This window comes from Vitis vinifera, chromosome 10 (genome assembly GCF_030704535.1).
Source record: "Vitis vinifera cultivar Pinot Noir 40024 chromosome 10, ASM3070453v1".
In the NCBI taxonomy this organism is placed as follows: Eukaryota; Viridiplantae; Streptophyta; class Magnoliopsida; order Vitales; family Vitaceae; genus Vitis; species Vitis vinifera.
This window is the reverse complement of record NC_081814.1, coordinates 2,337,841-2,355,694: the sequence shown is the minus strand read 5'-3', so window position 1 is coordinate 2,355,694 and position 17,854 is coordinate 2,337,841. Positions and strand designations below refer to the sequence as shown.

General features: G+C 30.6%; 3 protein-coding genes across 5 annotated transcripts; all 3 read left to right on the top strand.

Moving 5' to 3' along the window:
• The first annotated feature begins 5,012 nt into the window (after window positions 1-5,012).
• On the top strand, window positions 5,013-9,848 carry LOC100246461 (DNA-directed RNA polymerases IV and V subunit 4). Of its 2 annotated transcripts, none has more exons than XM_002274819.5 (11): window positions 5,013-5,157; window positions 5,327-5,423; window positions 7,005-7,076; window positions 7,275-7,343; window positions 7,489-7,587; window positions 8,410-8,521; window positions 8,634-8,711; window positions 8,820-8,853; window positions 8,929-8,997; window positions 9,392-9,491; window positions 9,596-9,848. In XM_002274819.5, the coding sequence occupies exons 2-11, from the start codon at window positions 5,348-5,350 to the stop codon at window positions 9,604-9,606; spliced, it is 720 nt and encodes a 239-aa protein (XP_002274855.1). In that variant the 5' UTR covers window positions 5,013-5,157; window positions 5,327-5,347; the 3' UTR covers window positions 9,607-9,848. The 2 variants fall into 2 exon arrangements, with proteins under 2 accessions (XP_002274855.1, XP_010646233.1); XM_010647931.3 differs by having other exon boundaries at window positions 5,280-5,423.
• Window positions 9,849-11,209: 1,361 nt separating this feature from the next.
• On the top strand, window positions 11,210-13,265 carry LOC100244779 (uncharacterized protein At4g26485). The gene is made up of 3 exons (XM_059740253.1): window positions 11,210-11,523; window positions 11,616-11,814; window positions 12,846-13,265. The coding sequence occupies exons 1-3, from the start codon at window positions 11,310-11,312 to the stop codon at window positions 13,132-13,134; spliced, it is 702 nt and encodes a 233-aa protein (XP_059596236.1). The 5' UTR covers window positions 11,210-11,309; the 3' UTR covers window positions 13,135-13,265.
• Window positions 13,266-16,055: 2,790 nt separating this feature from the next.
• LOC104878530 (uncharacterized) lies at window positions 16,056-17,300 on the top strand. 2 transcript variants are annotated; one of them, XM_010649076.3, is made up of 5 exons: window positions 16,056-16,312; window positions 16,413-16,535; window positions 16,609-16,704; window positions 16,802-16,924; window positions 17,025-17,300. In XM_010649076.3, exons 1-5 carry the CDS (start codon window positions 16,205-16,207, stop codon window positions 17,145-17,147), a joined length of 573 nt encoding a protein of 190 aa, XP_010647378.2. In that variant the 5' UTR covers window positions 16,056-16,204; the 3' UTR covers window positions 17,148-17,300. The 2 variants fall into 2 exon arrangements, with proteins under 2 accessions (XP_010647378.2, XP_010647379.2); XM_010649077.3 differs by having other exon boundaries at window positions 17,028-17,294.
• The last annotated feature ends 554 nt before the right edge of the window (window positions 17,301-17,854 follow it).

Genomic DNA, 17,854 nt, shown 5'->3' with positions numbered 1-17,854 from the left:
CTAGGATTAATCTACTTTTTTGTAAACGAATTTAACTCAAACCCAAATATATATATATATATATATATATAAATTCAAATTTAAGAGCACCTTATGTAAATTTGGCATATCTTAAGGGTCTTTTTTTAGTGATTTTGATTAAACTGTATTTAGAGTCCGTTTGATAATGACCCGGAAAGCTTTTAGCCAAAAACACCTTTATAGAAAAAAAAAACACCTTTATAAAAAAAAAAAACTAAAATACCATGGTAATTCTTCTAAAAATATTTTATGAGCAAACACTTTTGCTAAAAATATTATCAAATACACTCTTAAAGTCTGTTTGACATGATTTTAATATTTCTAACACTTAAACTGTCAAATAGACTCTTAGAGTGCATTTGATAGTAATTTTATAAAATGTTTCTAATTTTTCTAATACTTAAATAATTTTAAGAAGCGTTTTTAACCTAAAAATTTTTTTGAAAAAAAAAATGTATTTGGTAAAATTTAGGAAACACTTTTAAAAATATAAAAAATTACTAGTGTTAAAAAATCACTTATAGTAATTTTTTGGATAAATACTTTGAGTAAAAATACAGTCACACACATTTTAAAAGTTTTTAAAAAATATCACTTGATGTATGATATAAATAAATAAAAAGTATGTTTTATTAATATAGTAAAAAAAAAAAAAAATCATTTATCAATTGATTATTAAAAAAATCATTTCAAATGATTTTTAAAATTTTTAAATGTTTGTCCAATGCACAGTTTTTTTTTAAATCACTCTAAAAAAATGTTTAAGAGACCATATAGTATAACAACTTAATAACATCATGACTACCTAATGATTATTGTCATAACTCATCATAGGTTTTATATAATATGTAACCATATACAATAACAAATTCATAATATTTTATTTAGTTGACAACAATTTTGTTTCTTTTTTACTAATTGGATGCAGTTTACTTTTTTGGGTCACATTAGTTTCAAGACAACTTTGGACTTCAAATATGGATTTGGGTTATCCAGAGTTATAAAATTTAAGATAAGTATATATTTATGGTTAGTAAAGCTTTTGGAATGACTAATACAAGAAATTAGGAAGAGAATATTTTATATTTTCTTTCTACTATATTTTAAATTCCAAAAAATTGTTTTTAATAAGTTTAAAATTTTGTTTATCTCTAAATTTGTATTTGATTGTCAAGAGAATTTTTGCAATATTTTAAAATCGTGATTATCTCTAAATTAGTATTTGATTGTAAAAAAATTTTTAAAGTATTTTAGAATTAAGAAACTCTCCATGATTTTATTTATTTTTAAATGTTTTATAAATATAAATAGAGATATTCCACATGAAATTGTGTGATGGATTTTTATGAACTCGTATAAAGTATAATCATTTACCAAAAACTTGACCTTCAACTCTCAAACTTTCAAGACCTTTCTTAGAGAGTAACTTTCTGTTACACAAAAGTTAGAGATCTTATCATGAAATTTCGATAAAGGGACATAGGGGAGTGTTGCCTCTAGGATTTGAAAAAAAGTGTAAGTGTTAATGGTATAAGACCTTGGGAAATAGGTGCATCCGATTAGATAAAACTGTGTACCATTTTCTTATATTTAGTGGATTATTTAGTAGTCAATAGACTACTTGTAGTTTTTTACACCTAGTAGGTTGCTAAGTGGGTTTTCCATGTTACATCCTATGTTCACTTGAATGATTGATTTTATTTATATTTACATGAGATTTTTGCTTTCTCTAAAAAAATTGATATAAAATGACAAACTTAAAATAAGTAGTAAAATATTAATTTGGGGATTAATTCAAATACTACACTTTCCACGTAGTTCCATTATATCAAGACTAGACATAAAATTTCTTTAGGAATCTCACCCTGATAACCAAACTTAGTCATTCATCTCATTAAGTAGTGCATTATAACCTAAAATTGATTGCTTAAGTAAATGAACCAACTATGAACTAATTATCCACTTGTAAGGAACTCATATATTGGATTTTTCATGCAACTCTTAATGCATCCAAGTTATATACAAAGTAAAAGATGTCATATTAGAATGCTTAAAAAGTATAATACGATAAACAAATAGATAAATTGAGAAATAGAAAATTTATAAAAAAAATATATATTATTATTACATTATATCATGCTTTTAAAAACTCTATCATAACAAGATGAAGTGGTAACAAAACCAACTCTTCAAACATTATAATCCATAATTCAACAAGGAGAGGTGATTGAACCCGGACAAGTGCTTGCAAGGTTTATTTTGTTCAAGGAACATATTTATCTTACTCTAGAAACCAAACTTGCACATACTATTATCAAAGAGTTTCATGGTAGTACTCATGAAGGATATGTAAAGCTTTTTAATGCATCAAGGCTAATTTTTATTTGAAAGGAGACATGAAAGCAATTCAATGAGTTCGATCATGGGTGTGATACATGTCAATGATATAAGATTAAGAATTTAGCTCCTATAAAGTTAATGTATCCCCATCCGATTCCTTCTCAAATATGGAAAGATATTTCAATTGACTTCATTAAAGGGTTGTCACTTTGAAGTGATAAGACAACTATCATTGTAGTTGTTGATAAACTATCAAAATATGCTTATTTTCTTCATTTTTCTCATCCTTACATGACAATAGGAGTTACTAGATTATTTTTTAATAATATCTTCAAGTTGCATAGACGGCCTAAGTTCATTGTATGTGACCAAGTCTTAACTTTCACATGTCCCTTTTGAAAGGAGTTGTTCCATTTGAATGGAACAACATTCAATTTTAGTTCAAGTTATCATCTTCAAACAAATAGACAAAGCAAGGTTGTTAATAGAACTTTAGAGATGTATTTTTGATGTTTTATGAGTTCTCGACTAAAAGAGTGGTTTAAGTGGGTGTCTTGGGTTGAGTATTGCTACAATACTAGTTGGCAATCTATGGTGCAAAAGACTCTTTTTGAAGTTATGTATCGTAGAAGCCCTCTACGACTAATTAATTATATTCCAAAGACTACAAGGCTTGAAGTAGTTGAACATGAACTGATTTCCTAGTATTGAGTCTTCAAAGAAACCCGATAATGGATTGCCCAAGCTTAAGCTTAAATGAAAAGGTTGTATGATTCCAAGTACATCAAGAGAGTTTTATGTTAGAGATTATGTTTATCTTAAGCTACAACATATCATTAAACATCCATTGCCTTGAGAAAAACTTTTAAGCTTTTGACTCATTGTTATGGACCATTTGAGGTAAATAAAATCACTTATCCTTTAAAACTACCTCTCAAGGCTCCATCATGTTTTTTCGTGTCTCATAATTAAAGAAAAAGATTGGAAAATGTTATTATGTATCGCCAAATCTTCCAAACATCAACTTAGAGCACCTTTCCTCAAGCAAAGAAGTTTTAGTTTATTGGCAAGGGTTATTTCTAATAAAAATTATGTGGGAAGCACATGATATTCTTAGAGAAAGGTTCCCAAAACTTTATGTCGTGTAAACAATGGCTGCTTAAAGGGGAAGGAGCTATTACATGCACACACCAGTCTTTTAATTTGTTTTTTTTTTCAATTTTCATTGTTTTTTTCAAGTGGATAAGGATTAATTTCAAGTTGTTTGGGTTGATAAAGAAGAGAACAAAGACTCTCACCTTGCTAGTTTGTTTAAGTTTGTGTTTCAATGGAATAGAACAGTCAATTAAAATCTTTGTAACTTGAGAGTTGTGTTGGGAGGAGTTAACCCCTTGAATTGTAAACAAATTTATTTTCATTTTTTAATTCTTTATCTTTCCCTTGAGCTTCTCATGAACGTATCAACAGTTTAAAAAAAATAATTATATAATACAAAGAATGACTGAAATACAATACTATCAATAAAAATTAATTTAAAGAAATATTTAAAAGTATAAAAAATAAAAATAAAATATTCCAAGCTACCAAACATAGGTTTACGAACTTTGTTAGAGAAGACGAAATTCTCATTTTCTATTGATTAAGGAATGGTGGGCCTAGCCTTTCCTCCCCGTCGTGATTAAAGGCCTTCAATTTGTTGGGCCTCTCTAATTAATAGGTCATTTCTCAAAAAAGTACTCCATGCCACCTCACCCTTTCATAATCCACTCGGCTTTTCAAGCTTTCCAATTTCGATATCTTACTATTCCCATTGCTTTCCTTTTTATGCCATTAGAAAGTTTTCAGTTTCCACAAACATACTCCATCTATATTTACATATGTTTTGCAAATTTCCAATGCACAAGTATTATTTTCATCATGTTAAAATTTATATTAATGTATCCTTGAATTTATAAAATAAATTTTAAAATATTTCTAAAAATTTGGTTAAACCGTTAAGTTATATTTGATTACTAAAAAATTTGAAGGAATATATAAGACAAAGAAAAAAAAAAAAATGAAAGATAAAAAAAAAAAAAAAAATAGATATAAAATTAATAAATTATTTTTATATATTATTTTATTTTTATTACTTACTTAAGTTTTTTATATTTATTTAAGTTTTTTATATGAAGATTAAATGATTTAAAAATATATAAATCTTTTAATAATTTTAATTATATTTTACTTTTATTTCGATGTAAAATCAAACATTAAAAATTTATTTTTTTTAATATTTTTTTATTTCTTTAATATTTTTCGAGAATTAATCATATCCTTAGCGTATTTGATAGGGAAGTAGTAAGATAATGAGATAATAATTTATATTGGTGAATTATGTTAAAACTCGACTAAATAAATATGATTAATTTTTAATTTTATATATTTATCATTCAATTAATCAATTTAATCTATTTATTTAAAATCAGATTTTAAAGAAATTAAATATGAGTTAAATATATTATAATTATAATGAAATTAATTAGTATATTTATTAAATAGATTAATTTAAGTAAAATTCGTATTATGTATATTTATTAAGTTTTTTTTTAATTTAATTTTAATTTTTGGGTGGGCCCTCATATTCATTGCCATGTATATAACTGGGTCTGGCAGACACAGAAAAAGAGAAGCAGTGGGGGGAAGGCCAAGAGTCCAAAACCCAGAGAGTGAGAGGGTTTTGACTGAAACCCCACAACTCACTTCCCTGTTTCGCTCTCTTCACTCTCCCATAAATCAATTTCAGTGTTTTTTACGGTAACTCATCGGTCTTTGGCTCTTCGTTCGGCATTGGCATACAGTTTCCCGCATATTTTTCCTATGGAATTTCTTTTTATTTTCTTGGCATTTTTATGGGTTTTTGTTGATCTGCAACCCGGATTATTGAAGGGGATTTGGGTTTGATGGCGCATTGATTGTGTTGCAGAATCAGCAGAAGCTGTAGGTAATGGGGGAAAAGGGAGGAAAAGGGTTTTCGCTGAACAGCAACTTGGGGAAATCTTCAACAAAATCTCCTCTGGAAGGTTTATTTGTTTTGTTTGTTTATTTGTTTTTGTTTTGTTTTTTTTTGATGATTTCCGATGGTTTTCTTTATTGGATCATAGAAATGTGTTATGATCGTATAATGTATCTAGAACGTTTAGGCTCTGTTTGGGTCATGGAAAATTTGAGGGTGAGGATGTTTGGATCGACCAAATGCTTTGAGGGAGAGGATGGAGGAAAGAAAATGAGGAAAGTGAAAGGGAAGAAAAAGAGAAGAAAATAATAAATAGTTTGCAGCTTAATAAATTCTTCCTCCTCTTTATACCAATTTTAAAAGTTTGGAAATAATTTTCATTATATTTTATTTTCTTTGGTCTATTTATTTTGTATTTTTTCTTGGCGAAACTTCCTAATTCCCCCCATTTCCTACTGCTTTTCGACATCCAAATTAAGGGTTAGGGCATGTTTGGTAGTGGAAAAACTAAAATTGTTAAGCAGTTGAAGATGTTCGTTTTTGCTCTTTTTAGTGCTTACATTTTTTAAAATGTGGAAAAATAATATTTTCATCAATCAAACATGCCCTTATCTGGGGAATGTTTTCTAAAAATGACCACTTTTAGGAAATTTTAACTAAAAATGACAATTTTATAAAAGTTTCTTGAAAACATGTTTGGTTTATGTCATTTCCATTTTTTTTTTCTGTTTTTGGAAGAGAAAATGGTTCTTGTTCCCTTGACCAAACAGCTCCTCATATATATATATATATATATTTTTTTTTTTTTTTCAACTTGCTGTGACATATGTGTTCTTTGTTTGATTTTCTTGGGAAAAATGGGGAGTCAGAGATTTTTTTTGTTGTCACCCTTCTCTATTCAATTGGAAGCTGAAGTAACAGACATGGTTTGTGATCATTTATGGTGGGTCTTTGGCCCTAAAGCTTTATGCAAAATAGGCTTTTGTTTGGTTGTGAGGAATTTTCATTACAGGTATTATATTGTTGAGAAATTATAATAGAAAAACTTGATGGATGATAATGAAGTAAGATGGAGTGTGAAATTAATTGACATGCATGGGTCATTTGGAAATGCCATTCATTTGATGGTTTAATTTACATTTAGGGGTACCATAATGGTTTCTTCCTCATCAAAGGACAAGACTTAGGCCAATTTGTTGCAGTTGTAGCTTGTAATGGAGGACTTCTCCAAAAGAACTGTGCAAAGAAGGGTTTCTACAAGATATATGAAGTTTTAAGTGAAACCACTTTCTGGAAGAAAATCATCTTACCCTTTAATGAAAAAAGCTTTTAGGCCTCAAACATCCTCACTTTATAGTGCTCTCGTTGCAATGAAACATGCTATAGAAATCATTTGACAGTAACAAAGGGGGTTTTTTGGCAATCAAAAAGATGCACTTAATGGGGCCTTAATCCTTTCCCAAATGAGCATAAATGTGAAGTGTACTGGGTTGATACTGGCCGGTATCTATGCAGGCACTTTTTAAATTCTCTTAACTCTGTAAATATGCTTCTTTTTCCCCATATGTTATGGAATGGTGAAAACAGTTTGCTGTTTCTGAAACACCCTTTTTTTTGTTTGTTTTTCTGTTTGAATTCCTTTGTGAAGCTTCCCTGACAGGAAAGGATGATAGCGCAGCAAAGTCAAAGAGGGGAAGGAAAGTTCAGTTCAATAACGGAGGTTAACACTTTCAAATTTTATTATCACCTTGTTTTTTTGGATATCTAAGTGATGCATATGCCTGTCCAGTTACCTTCCACTGTCCATTTGGCTTAAGGAGAATTATTACTTTTTGTCTTAGTAATCTTCCTCCTGCCTGTCCCCACTACCTCCTCCTGGTTTTTCTCTAAAATGGTTATATTCTTGTATTAATGCTAGGATTACCTGAAGCTAGACTTACTAGTTCACTGATGTCTGGTGGGAAGACTGACATCCCAATTGCTAAAGGTTCAACTCTCTTTTAAGATTTTCCTATATTCCATTTTCTGCCTTTTATCTTGTCACCAGTTGTAGCTTTTGTATATTCTTTTGTTTGGGCGATACATGTCTGAGTTGAAATTTTCCCTTTGCATTAATTTTTTTGATCTTCAAGGTGATTTGAGCAAGGGGGGGAAAGGAGGCAGGGTTCTAAATGGTGAAAAAAGTGCTGTACCAAAACCTCCTGCCCCATTGGAGCTCAGGATTGAGCAAGGTAGGTACTTGGCTAACTATTTGTGCTTTCCCTTTTTATGTGGGTTTTTATAACACATTTTTTGTCTCTTCAACTATCTGTTAGTATGTTTATTACTTTCATTATCTAATTGATTATCTTATTTTTCATTGCTTTGTTGAAATGGCAAATCATATCATATTGTAGAGCTACCATTTCCAAGTGGATCAATCAGGAAGCAGTGGCTGGTTGCACTGGAACATTTCAAGCATGGCTGAAATTAAATTTTGACATCTAGGACAATGGCTTAACTGAAGTGTGTTACTGTTAGACTAAAACTTTAAGGCATGGGGATAATTGGGCATAGGGATATCATTCATATCGTTTGCTGCATTATTCCTCACACTTGTTGCTCTCTGCATCAACTATGTTTTTCTTGTTCTGGCTTTACAATTTTCTTCACTTTTTAAGTTCTGTTTTCCATTTTAGCCCCTGAGGCCTGAGCCATGTAGCAAGGGGTTTGAACAGGGATAGGGAAGATTCCAGGTTCAATTTCATGTACAAAAGGGAAAATACCTATGAAAAGAGTTTAGTGTTTTCTTTTGTGTTTCAATTTTATGTTGACAATGTAATCCAACTAGTTTTTGTTATAGGTTTTTTAGAAATGAAATACATCCAAATGGCATTGTAACATCAGAGATTAGCCATGAGTAGTAGCGGCTTTTTGTTCATGCATGCCTTTACCCTTTATTCTGAGAATAATAGAAGGGATATGTTGTTGAGGAAAATTATATTATCACACCTAAATGAAATATACTTTAGTCGGACAGTTATTTATTATTGTCACTCTTGGTATATTTGCAGAACTTCCGAAGAATGCTAAATGTATGATGGATTGTGAAGCTGCACTTATCTTAAAAGGAATTCAGGAGCAGATGGTAGTACTGTCTGAAGATCCAACAATTAAAATCCCTCTGTAAGGAACATTTTAAAGCTTCATGTCCTTGTTTTGAAAGATGACCAGGTTATTACATGCATAAGAATCCAATATGCATCTGAAGATCTCTGTTAAATTGTTTGTTTTTCAGGTCATTTAACAAGGGACTCCAGTATGCCCAATCCAGTAACTGTTATGCAAGCCCCCAGTCAGTTAGACTAGTTCTTGAGTATCCTTTATTTTATTTCCATGGACATTTGTGTTTGAAGGATGATTAACCTTTTATTGCTTTTGCTATATACATGATACATCTGTTGAACCTTAACTCAAATATTAGGCCTCTCTCTAAATATGGTGTTTCAGATGGAGAGGTTTCAATCTCAACTTTAGTTACCTAATTCTTTAATGTTATGCAGTGTTCCTGATTTCACATTTTTGAACTGCAGATATGTGTGATTGCAAACACTTGTCCAGAAACTATCGATGAAGTTTTTGCCCTTGTCCCGTCCTTGAAGGTAGCACATCTCCAAGTTTATAGTTTTATATAATAATATCTTTGATTGCTTACAATATCTAATCCTTTTTTCGGAAAAATGACCCAACTGAGTCAGACTTGGTATTTTATTGGTAGATCATTCTTAGTAAAAAGTGGTGCTGACTCTTTATGCCTACTAAAGAAGTAAAACTGTTATCTGTGAAGCCTGTGGAGTAAAACTTAAACCAAAATTTCACCTAACCAAATCAGTTCCCTCTCCTTTTCTTCTGGCCTATTCGTAGTGTCAAACATGTTCATTTTAATGCAAAGTGGGGAGAGACCAGGGAAAAAATGGGGGAAACAGAGAAACATTGAAGTCTGTTGATTATTCTTCATTTCTCCAAGATTTATGACTTGATCATTCTATCTTCTAGCCCAAGTGGAGCACGCTCAGGGAACCCCTCAAAGATGTATTGCGGGGACTAGCTGAGCTTAAACACTCGAACCAAAGCTCCAACCCAGAGAGATCCCCTGGTAAGATTCTTCATTTTGCTTTCTGAGATGGGTTAGGCATATATAGCTGCAAGCACAAAAGTCATAATGTAACATTTTGTTCCTCTACCTGCAAATGGGTGCAGGTTTTTCATAGGTTATGGGCCCTGGAAGATGTGATGTGGGGACTAGTCTTCTAATGAGAACTTGTGCATTCTCTGCTCTTGGTAGACATCCTCTCTTTACAGGCTAGAGATGTTCTTTTGTATCTATGCAAACCTTACTTTTTTTCTTAGAAAATGTGGGCTTCCAAACTGAGAATTGTGTAATTACTGCAGTTCTGCAATCTATGATCTCTCTCTCTCTCTCTCTGGAAATCTAAGCAGCCACTTTTTGCATGGGTAGTGTGACTTTTTAAACCAAAAATAATTCTTAAACTACTATCACAAAAAGTGAATTCATTTTTTTAAAAGGTGAGTTCAATTTAAAAATAAGATAAATGGTTAAAATTGTCTTATTTTTTTATTTATTTTTTAAATAATTCATTCTTGATGATATTTTTTAAAAGTAATATTTAAAAGAGGTTTAAATAATTTCAACATCCTAAAAGCAAAAGTAATCAATCCATTTCTTAACGCTTTTGAGTTAATTTTTAAAGGGAATAAAAACATTTCTTGATGCTTGGAAAGGTATATATATGTATATAGATATATTATTTTTTAATAAAAATTGAATATTTATTAAAAATTTAAGAATATAAAGAACCATTTAAAGTGATTATTCATTTGATTTAAAATGATTGTTCACTTCTCAGTGGCCTTTACAAAATTTATTTTTTGTAATGCATATTATATTATAAGAAACATTTTTAGAACATTTATTTATTTTATCCAAATATTAGCTAATTTTTAATAAAAATGTTTATGAATCACTCCCAAATCGGGTCTTATGTCATGTTCTTTTTTTTTTTTCTTAAATTTCCTTATTTAGCTTAAGTCTTTTTAAATTTTAATTCAAAAATTTTCAGAAGAAAAAACAAAAAACTAATGATTCTTTGTATGGCCTAGGTCAGCCAGGCTGGATCACTGGAAATGGTGAAATGACAATCTGAGCTTGACCCAAATATAATTGCGGTTTATATGATAAGATTAGGTCAACAAGTCCACCCAATAGGAGGTGGGGTTTTTGGGTGTTGGGGCAAATTGCACTTTTATATATATATATATATAAAATATATAAGGTTTTTTTTTTTTTAAATTTATATTCAAATTAGACGTTTTATTACCACGTTGAGTCATCTTATAATTTTTTTTTCTAAAAATTTAAATTAAAGTTTCAATTATCAACTAAGGTTTTAATTTTAAATATTGAGACTTTATTTTTGAATTAAAGTCTTAATTATTAATTTATATTTTATTTTTGAATTGAAAAAAGGGACAAGACGAAAAAGAAGGAGGGAAAGTAAAATAAATTTAAAAAATAAAAAAATTTCTCTAGTTAACATGGGTAAAAGGGTTAGTTTGTATATAAGTTTCAAAAACAGTCCAATCTTGATATTATGTATGCACGGAAGGTTAGTTTGACCCAAAATGTGAGTTTTTTTTTTTTTTTTTTTTAATGAAAAATTTAAAATTATAGAATAAATAACAAAATAGTTTAATAATGAAAAATAATAAATGGTAAACAGAAAAATGCTTTATTGGTCAAGTGATTTGATAATCATAAAACATAGAAAGGCACATTATTGACTAAAGTGAACATCACTCAACTTTACTCTCCTTTTGGAAATTGAATAATGAGGAGCTCTCATTCACTAAAGGCTTTAAGAATTATCTGGAAGCCGAAGAATCCTCCACTCCAATGGAAAAAAATGAAGAAGAAGAAGACCAAGAGATAGAATCATTTTCATCTGATGATGAAGAGGACAAGGGAGGAGCAGAAAAATGTATAAAGCATTACTCGTCCTCTCAACGAATCTTGTTGGTGGGTGAAGGAGATTTCTCCTTCTCCCTCTCCTTGGCCAAAGCCTTTGGATCTGGCCACAACATGGTTGCCACCTCTCTTGATACCCAAGGTATTACTATCAAATTTTGTTGAAGAAAATCTATGCGATTATTGATGGGGGTTTTGGTTTTTTCTTCTGTTGGATGTTGTGAACATGATCAGAGAGTTTAGCAAGGAAGTACAGTAATGGGATTGAAAATGTGAGGCAGCTGGAAGCCAGATCATGCTTGGTGTTGCATGGAGTGGATGCAACCCAGATGAGCCAACACTTCTTTCTCAGGACCCAGAGGTTTGATAGAATCATCTACAACTTCCCCCATGTGGGTTTTCTCTATAAAGAGGATAGCTATTGCCAGATCCAGTTAAGTCCTTCCCCTTTCTTTTCCAAGTTCACCATCATTTCTTTATTTATATGATTGATTCTGTCTCCTGAATACCAAACTGTAAAGACTATTTGGTTGATGTTGCTATTGTTTTGGAGAATTTGTTGTTAAACAACCATTTTTGGAGACGGGGACCTAACTTTTGGATTATAGAGTTTGGTTTAAGTTTGACACTGAAGCATCTGAACTACTACTTCCACTTTAGCATATCAATTTACCCTAGAGTATAAAAGAAGAAAATTTGGAGACTTGAACAATTTTAGCATAGGGGTTAGACAGATTCAACACTGAGACAGACACACAATCAACACATATTCCAGTTGAGTGACATAGCTGTAGAACATGTATGGCAACATGCTACACTAAAGGCTGTAGAATCATTGACAGGGCTGATATGGCTTATCCTAAAAGCTTCCTCACTTGTGACCTCATACCTGCATAGCATAACCCTCATGTGGGAGACAGATAGGCCCGTCACGAATAGCTTCCTTTGCTCATGACCTCTCGTTCTCCTAGAAGCTTAAATTTTGTAGATTTGAGCCCATAATGTATACAATACTCTCCAACAATAACCTTGGAATGGGGGCTGTGCATGAACATGATGTTCATTGCAACTTCCTTGGCTTCTTTGCTTTGTTATCACTTGCACATCAAGCATGGGCAGAAATAGGGGAAGCCCATGTTACATAACAAAGAAAGAAGTCTCCCTCAAACACAGGAAAAGAAGCATACCTTCTAACAAATTTATAATACCTTACAGTAATTAATCATACAAAAGCTTCAGCTAGAACTATTTGCCATAGATAACCCCACCAATGACAGAGTGACTCCTAATCGGTTTAATACATCAAGAATGGAGAAGGCAAACTTGATCTATGATTTAACAGATCAGGTCCTCTAATTCTCATCTAGACTACCCTTTGTATGAATGAATGAGATATCACTTTGTTGTGGTTGATGGGAAGTTGGAAGCCATCTGATTTCAATTCATTGGTGCCAACTAATGAAGGTTGAACAAGAGATTGGTGAAGGGGTTTCTGAAGAATGCTAAAACATTGTTGAAAGAGGAAACAGGGGAGATTCATATAAGCCACAAAAGTGGGGACCCTTACAACAAATGGGACTTGGTGAGAAAGGCAGAGAAGAACGGTTTGGTTTTACTAGACAGTGTGCCATTCTGCAAGGATGACTATCCGGGTTATGTCAACAAGAGAGCCCATGGCAGCTGCTCTGATGATACCTTCCATTTAGGGGATTGTACTACCTTCAAGTTCAGGCTTAAGAGTTTGAACTCATAGGAATATATGTACATGTTGGAATAAGGGTTCATAATAAAAATCTGGACTCTAATGCCATGTTATCTCCTTGTAATTGCCTTATATGTAACCTCGTATCTGCTATGAATCTATGATCCTCAAGGTTTATTTGTGACTAGTGCAGTACAACCTTCTATATGTGCATTGTCTACATTGTAATTTCATAATGCCTCTTTGCCATGAAAATGCAGGTTGAAAACTTGATGCCTGATGGTTGATGACTAAAGCAAAAATCTTAGGGTCTGTTTGGGATTTTTTTTTTAAACAGTTCACAAAAAAATCAGTTTTTGAAGATAGTTTTTAAGATCAGTTCTCAAAAGTTCATGTATGAAAAATAAAAACATTGTGAATTTATATTTATATTGTAAAAGTTCCTCAGTTATTCTTTATGTATTCAATTTTTTCTGTGGGTATTCAAAAAAAAAAAAAACAAAAAAAACTCAAAAACATCTTAAATTTATTTTAATTTCTAAAGAATCATCACATTTTCAAAATATATCATCAAAAAATTGTTTTTAGTTCAAAACTTATCAAAAGTGTTTTAAGGTTGGAAAATTGTTTCAATTTTTTGTTCACTCTGTATTTAAAAACGGTTTAGACTTATTCAGATTTTCATTAGAGATTAACACAAAAATTTTACTGTTTAACAATATCTTTTAAAACATTTCTTAAGAATTAGAGTCTATTTGCCGTGTAATTTAAAACTAATTTTCTATTTTTAAAGATAAAAAGCTATTTTTAAAAATTTTTAATATTGCTTGGTCGTTATTATTTGAAAGCCGTTTTTAAAAATAAAATAAAATAAAGAATAATTTTTAGAAAATGATTTATTACTTTTTTAAAACAAATTCTCAAAAATTATCTTTTGTTTAAAATTTATCCAACATAAATTATTTCAATTTTTTTTTTGTTCAAACTTTATTAGGAATAGTTTGTAAGAAACAATATAAAAGCTCTCCACCTAGTATTTGTGTTTTAAATTGTTTCTACTATGCAAACAATACCACAAATTTATTCTTTAAAAAAATTCAAAAAAATTCAAAAAACAATCTTTATAGAAAATTGATCAAACATTTTTTTTGAGGTGAAGACTATTTTTGTTTTTACAAAAAAAAAAAAAAACTATTTTTAATAGCAATTTCTAACAAGTAATTTCATGACTCTGTGTGTGTTTTCTATGAACATGCAAATTGAATTCTTCTTCGTCAATGGCTTGAGGGAAAAATCTTCTTATCCATAGGGTAATTTCATGTTGCCTTCTTCGCTATGAATGCAAGTTGACTATTTTTTACTTTTTCCTTGATGACTCATGGATGAATCTTATTAAGCACCAAGTAATTTCATGATGCTTTCCTTGCCATGAAAATGTTGGTGAGTTCCTTATCAATGGCTTCAAGGAAAATCTTATCGACTACTTTTAGCCAAATTCAACCCATTATCTTGACCGTGGCATGAAATATTTATTCTTACCACATGTAATGAATAATAATTTTATGGGTTATTTAATTAAAAGGAACCATGAAAACCCAAATTTGAAAATTTAAGGGTTTGGTTGACAACTGTTTTTTAAAATAGTTTTCAGTTTTCAAAATAATTTTTTGTTTTTTAGAACAAAAAAACTAAAAAACACATTTGATAATCAAATACTATTTTCTGTTTTTTGTTTTCTGAAATAGAAAATATGGTATTTTCAGAAAATATTTTTTAGTTGTTTTTACTTATTTTTTGAGAGTTATTTAAAAAAATATAATTGTATAAATATCTATAATGATTAAAAATAAAGCCCTAGACATAAAAATTATTTTTGTAACATAATTAAAAATATTAAAAACATGTTAGAAACATTTTATGTTCCAAACATATTTTTGTTCTACAAAACATCAAAAAATAATTTTCAAAAACTGTTATTAAAATCTATTTTTAAAAAAAGTTACCAAACTCTTCATTTTTTATATCATAGTTTGACTAAAATACCCTAATTATTTTCTTGTGAAATAATAATTTATTTTAAAACCTATATGTATATACTTGAAATGGTTCTAGACATTTATATAAAAAATGAATCACCTTTAAAAAAAAAACATGGAAGAGATTAATATCACAAATACCAAATTATTTCATTATTTTTAACTAATTAATTCTAATTTCAGGATGCTCTAGAAGGCCAAAACTAAAGCTTATTTTTGATATTTTTTTCTAGTATAATTTAAAATATTTTTCAAAATTTTTTAATAGATATTAATTTATAAAACCTTTTTAAATGACAAGCCATTAGAATACAAATGAATATCGACATAATCTCAAATTTCTTTCACTAACCAAACATTTAATATAAGAATTTTGTATAATTAATAGCATGGAGAGATCTACTTTTGGTTTACACTGTCAAGATGCCCATGAATCAAATACGTCATTCAAATACATTATTTATTTTTATTATAAACTATTCTAAAATATCATTACCAATCCTAAATAATCATAAAGTCAACAATACGATGAAAACAATGATGAGAAGGAAGAAACAAAATAATTCTAACATATATGTATACATAAAAGTCATCACTTTCACATTCATAAATTCATAATAAGATTTTTTTTTCCTACAATAATATATATCATATAATTTATATGCAATATCGAGATAAAAATGATCACATCAAAATTTTTTGGAATCCCATTTTTTGATTTTTTTTTTCTAAAAGAAAATATTAAAAAGTAAAGATTTACTAAAGTTTGGACAATCCACCTCCCTCGTGACACTTAGAACACAAGAATTGTGAAAAAATGAAAAAAAAAAAAAAAAAAAAAACCAATTCCCGGATTTCAGTGATTTTTCTGATGGGGAGAAGAAGACAATCATGAAAATAAAAATTAAAAATGGACGTAGGGTATATCTACATATATTATTTTCCTGAGAATCTACGAAACGAATCTCTTTTTTAGAGTCATGTATAAAAGTTCATAGAAACTGATAAGGGCAAGTCCTTTTGTTTGATGAATTGGTCGACTTCACATCAACTTGTGTTAATTTCCCACTGGTTTTGAGGAATCCATGGGAGCCATTCAATCAAAAATTCCCTTTTCTCATTCTTTTTCTTACAGAAGACTTCCTCAATCCCCCGATTCACAGAGCCAACCTCTTCTTCTCCAAGATCATGAGGTATAGTATGAGTTATATCAATACTTCTTGTTTTTGGGGTGCGTATATGTACCACAGTAATCGATGGTTCCTTTTTTGTCGTTTATAACATATGGTGCAGATCACGAAAGAAGAAAGATTTCAAACTGATAATAATGAAGCTAAGAATAAAGCTATGTTGAAAGAGATAAGGGAGACAAATTCCAACTTCTCCAGGCTAGAGACCAGGATTTCTAAGGAAATGGTTAGTTTTTTCTCCTGGGGGAAAGTATGGTGATATGTAAACATTACTCATGGTTTGTCTCAATGGATGACAGGATAAAAGAGAAGGAGCCCTCACTGCCCTCAGGAAAGATGTTAGTGAGCTGAAGATTAGGGTTGGGAAACTAGAAAACACCCCTGGATTGGATGCTGTGAGTTCGTGAACTTTTGTTGATTTGAAGTTCCATCAAGCTATAAGAAAATTAACCATTCTATAACACAATTGAATTGCACTTTATTTTATTAAAGAAGGTGAAGAAACAAGAAGATGAAATTGAAAAACTTAGGCAAAGAAATGCTGCTTTGGAGCACGAAACCAAGGAGATGAGAACCGCAGTAGATGATCTAAAGTACATAGTTTTCAACTCCATGGTACGTTTAGAACTCTTTCTTGATATAATTCTCATGTATAGTTGGAGTAATTGATTTCGGGTGTAGGAGTTTTGTGACTGACTTTAATAGTCTTGTTCAGCAGGCACCTAGCCCCACTGCAGCTGTTGCACCGCAGGTCACAGGCCCTGAAATGAATGACCTAGTTGGCTGCCTTGTTGTGCTGATATTTTTAATTTCTATACTCATAGGCATCAATCTATGAGAAGTTCTTCTATATGATATGAAAGTTTTCTGTGGTTGGTATAGATCTGTGAGAAGTTCTAATATGTAATGTCTCGAATTCTCAGCTGAATTGGTTTTTTTTTTTTTTAGTTCCCATATTCCTTTTGGTTCAATTTATAAGAGTTTCTTTCAGTGTCTCAAAGTGAAATACCAATTTTCTTGAGTTAATACCATGACAGAAGGGGATTTCATAGAGAATTATATTTTGCTCATGGTTCTGACTTCTGAGGTAACTCTATGCGGTTTACTTGGAGATCAATGTGACAGTACTAAAAGAACTGAAAAATGGACAGCTACCCTTGTTTTGTTAGTGGTCAATGATCATAGATTCATAGTTAGTAAATTTCATCTCAAATTAACAAAACCCAGACTAAAAATCGACTCAAGAATCAAGCTTCCTATGATGGAAGCAACCAAAAGCAATTCCATCAGGATCCCCTTTCCTGAATTGAGCTCCAAATCCTCTCCTCCCCTCTCCTTATTTTCTCTTGTTATGCAACATGATATAATGATCTACTTCCAATCATGTAAATATTGTTTGTTTTATTCCAATGGGTATATATGTTGTGCTAAGAAAATTTTCCCCCTATACGTAATCATTGTGTCCTACGTGATTGTAGAGTCAAACAGATAAACACCACTTGCAAGGCCAAACAAACTCCCACGCTCGATTCCAATCACATAGAT

Coding starts and splice junctions, on each gene's coding strand:
- LOC100246461 (XM_002274819.5), top strand. CDS start 5,348: ATGGGGGAAAAGGGAGGAAAAGGGTTTTCGCTGAACAGCAACTTGGGG. Junction 5,424..7,004: donor AACAAAATCTCCTCTGGAAG/GTTTATTTGTTT, acceptor TCCTTTGTGAAG/CTTCCCTGACAGGAAAGGAT. Junction 7,077..7,274: donor AGTTCAGTTCAATAACGGAG/GTTAACACTTTC, acceptor TATTAATGCTAG/GATTACCTGAAGCTAGACTT.
- LOC100244779 (XM_059740253.1), top strand. CDS start 11,310: ATGGAAAAAAATGAAGAAGAAGAAGACCAAGAGATAGAATCATTTTCA. Junction 11,524..11,615: donor CACCTCTCTTGATACCCAAG/GTATTACTATCA, acceptor GAACATGATCAG/AGAGTTTAGCAAGGAAGTAC. Junction 11,815..12,845: donor GATAGCTATTGCCAGATCCA/GTTAAGTCCTTC, acceptor CAACTAATGAAG/GTTGAACAAGAGATTGGTGA.
- LOC104878530 (XM_010649076.3), top strand. CDS start 16,205: ATGGGAGCCATTCAATCAAAAATTCCCTTTTCTCATTCTTTTTCTTAC. Junction 16,313..16,412: donor TTCTTCTCCAAGATCATGAG/GTATAGTATGAG, acceptor CATATGGTGCAG/ATCACGAAAGAAGAAAGATT. Junction 16,925..17,024: donor ACATAGTTTTCAACTCCATG/GTACGTTTAGAA, acceptor AGTCTTGTTCAG/CAGGCACCTAGCCCCACTGC.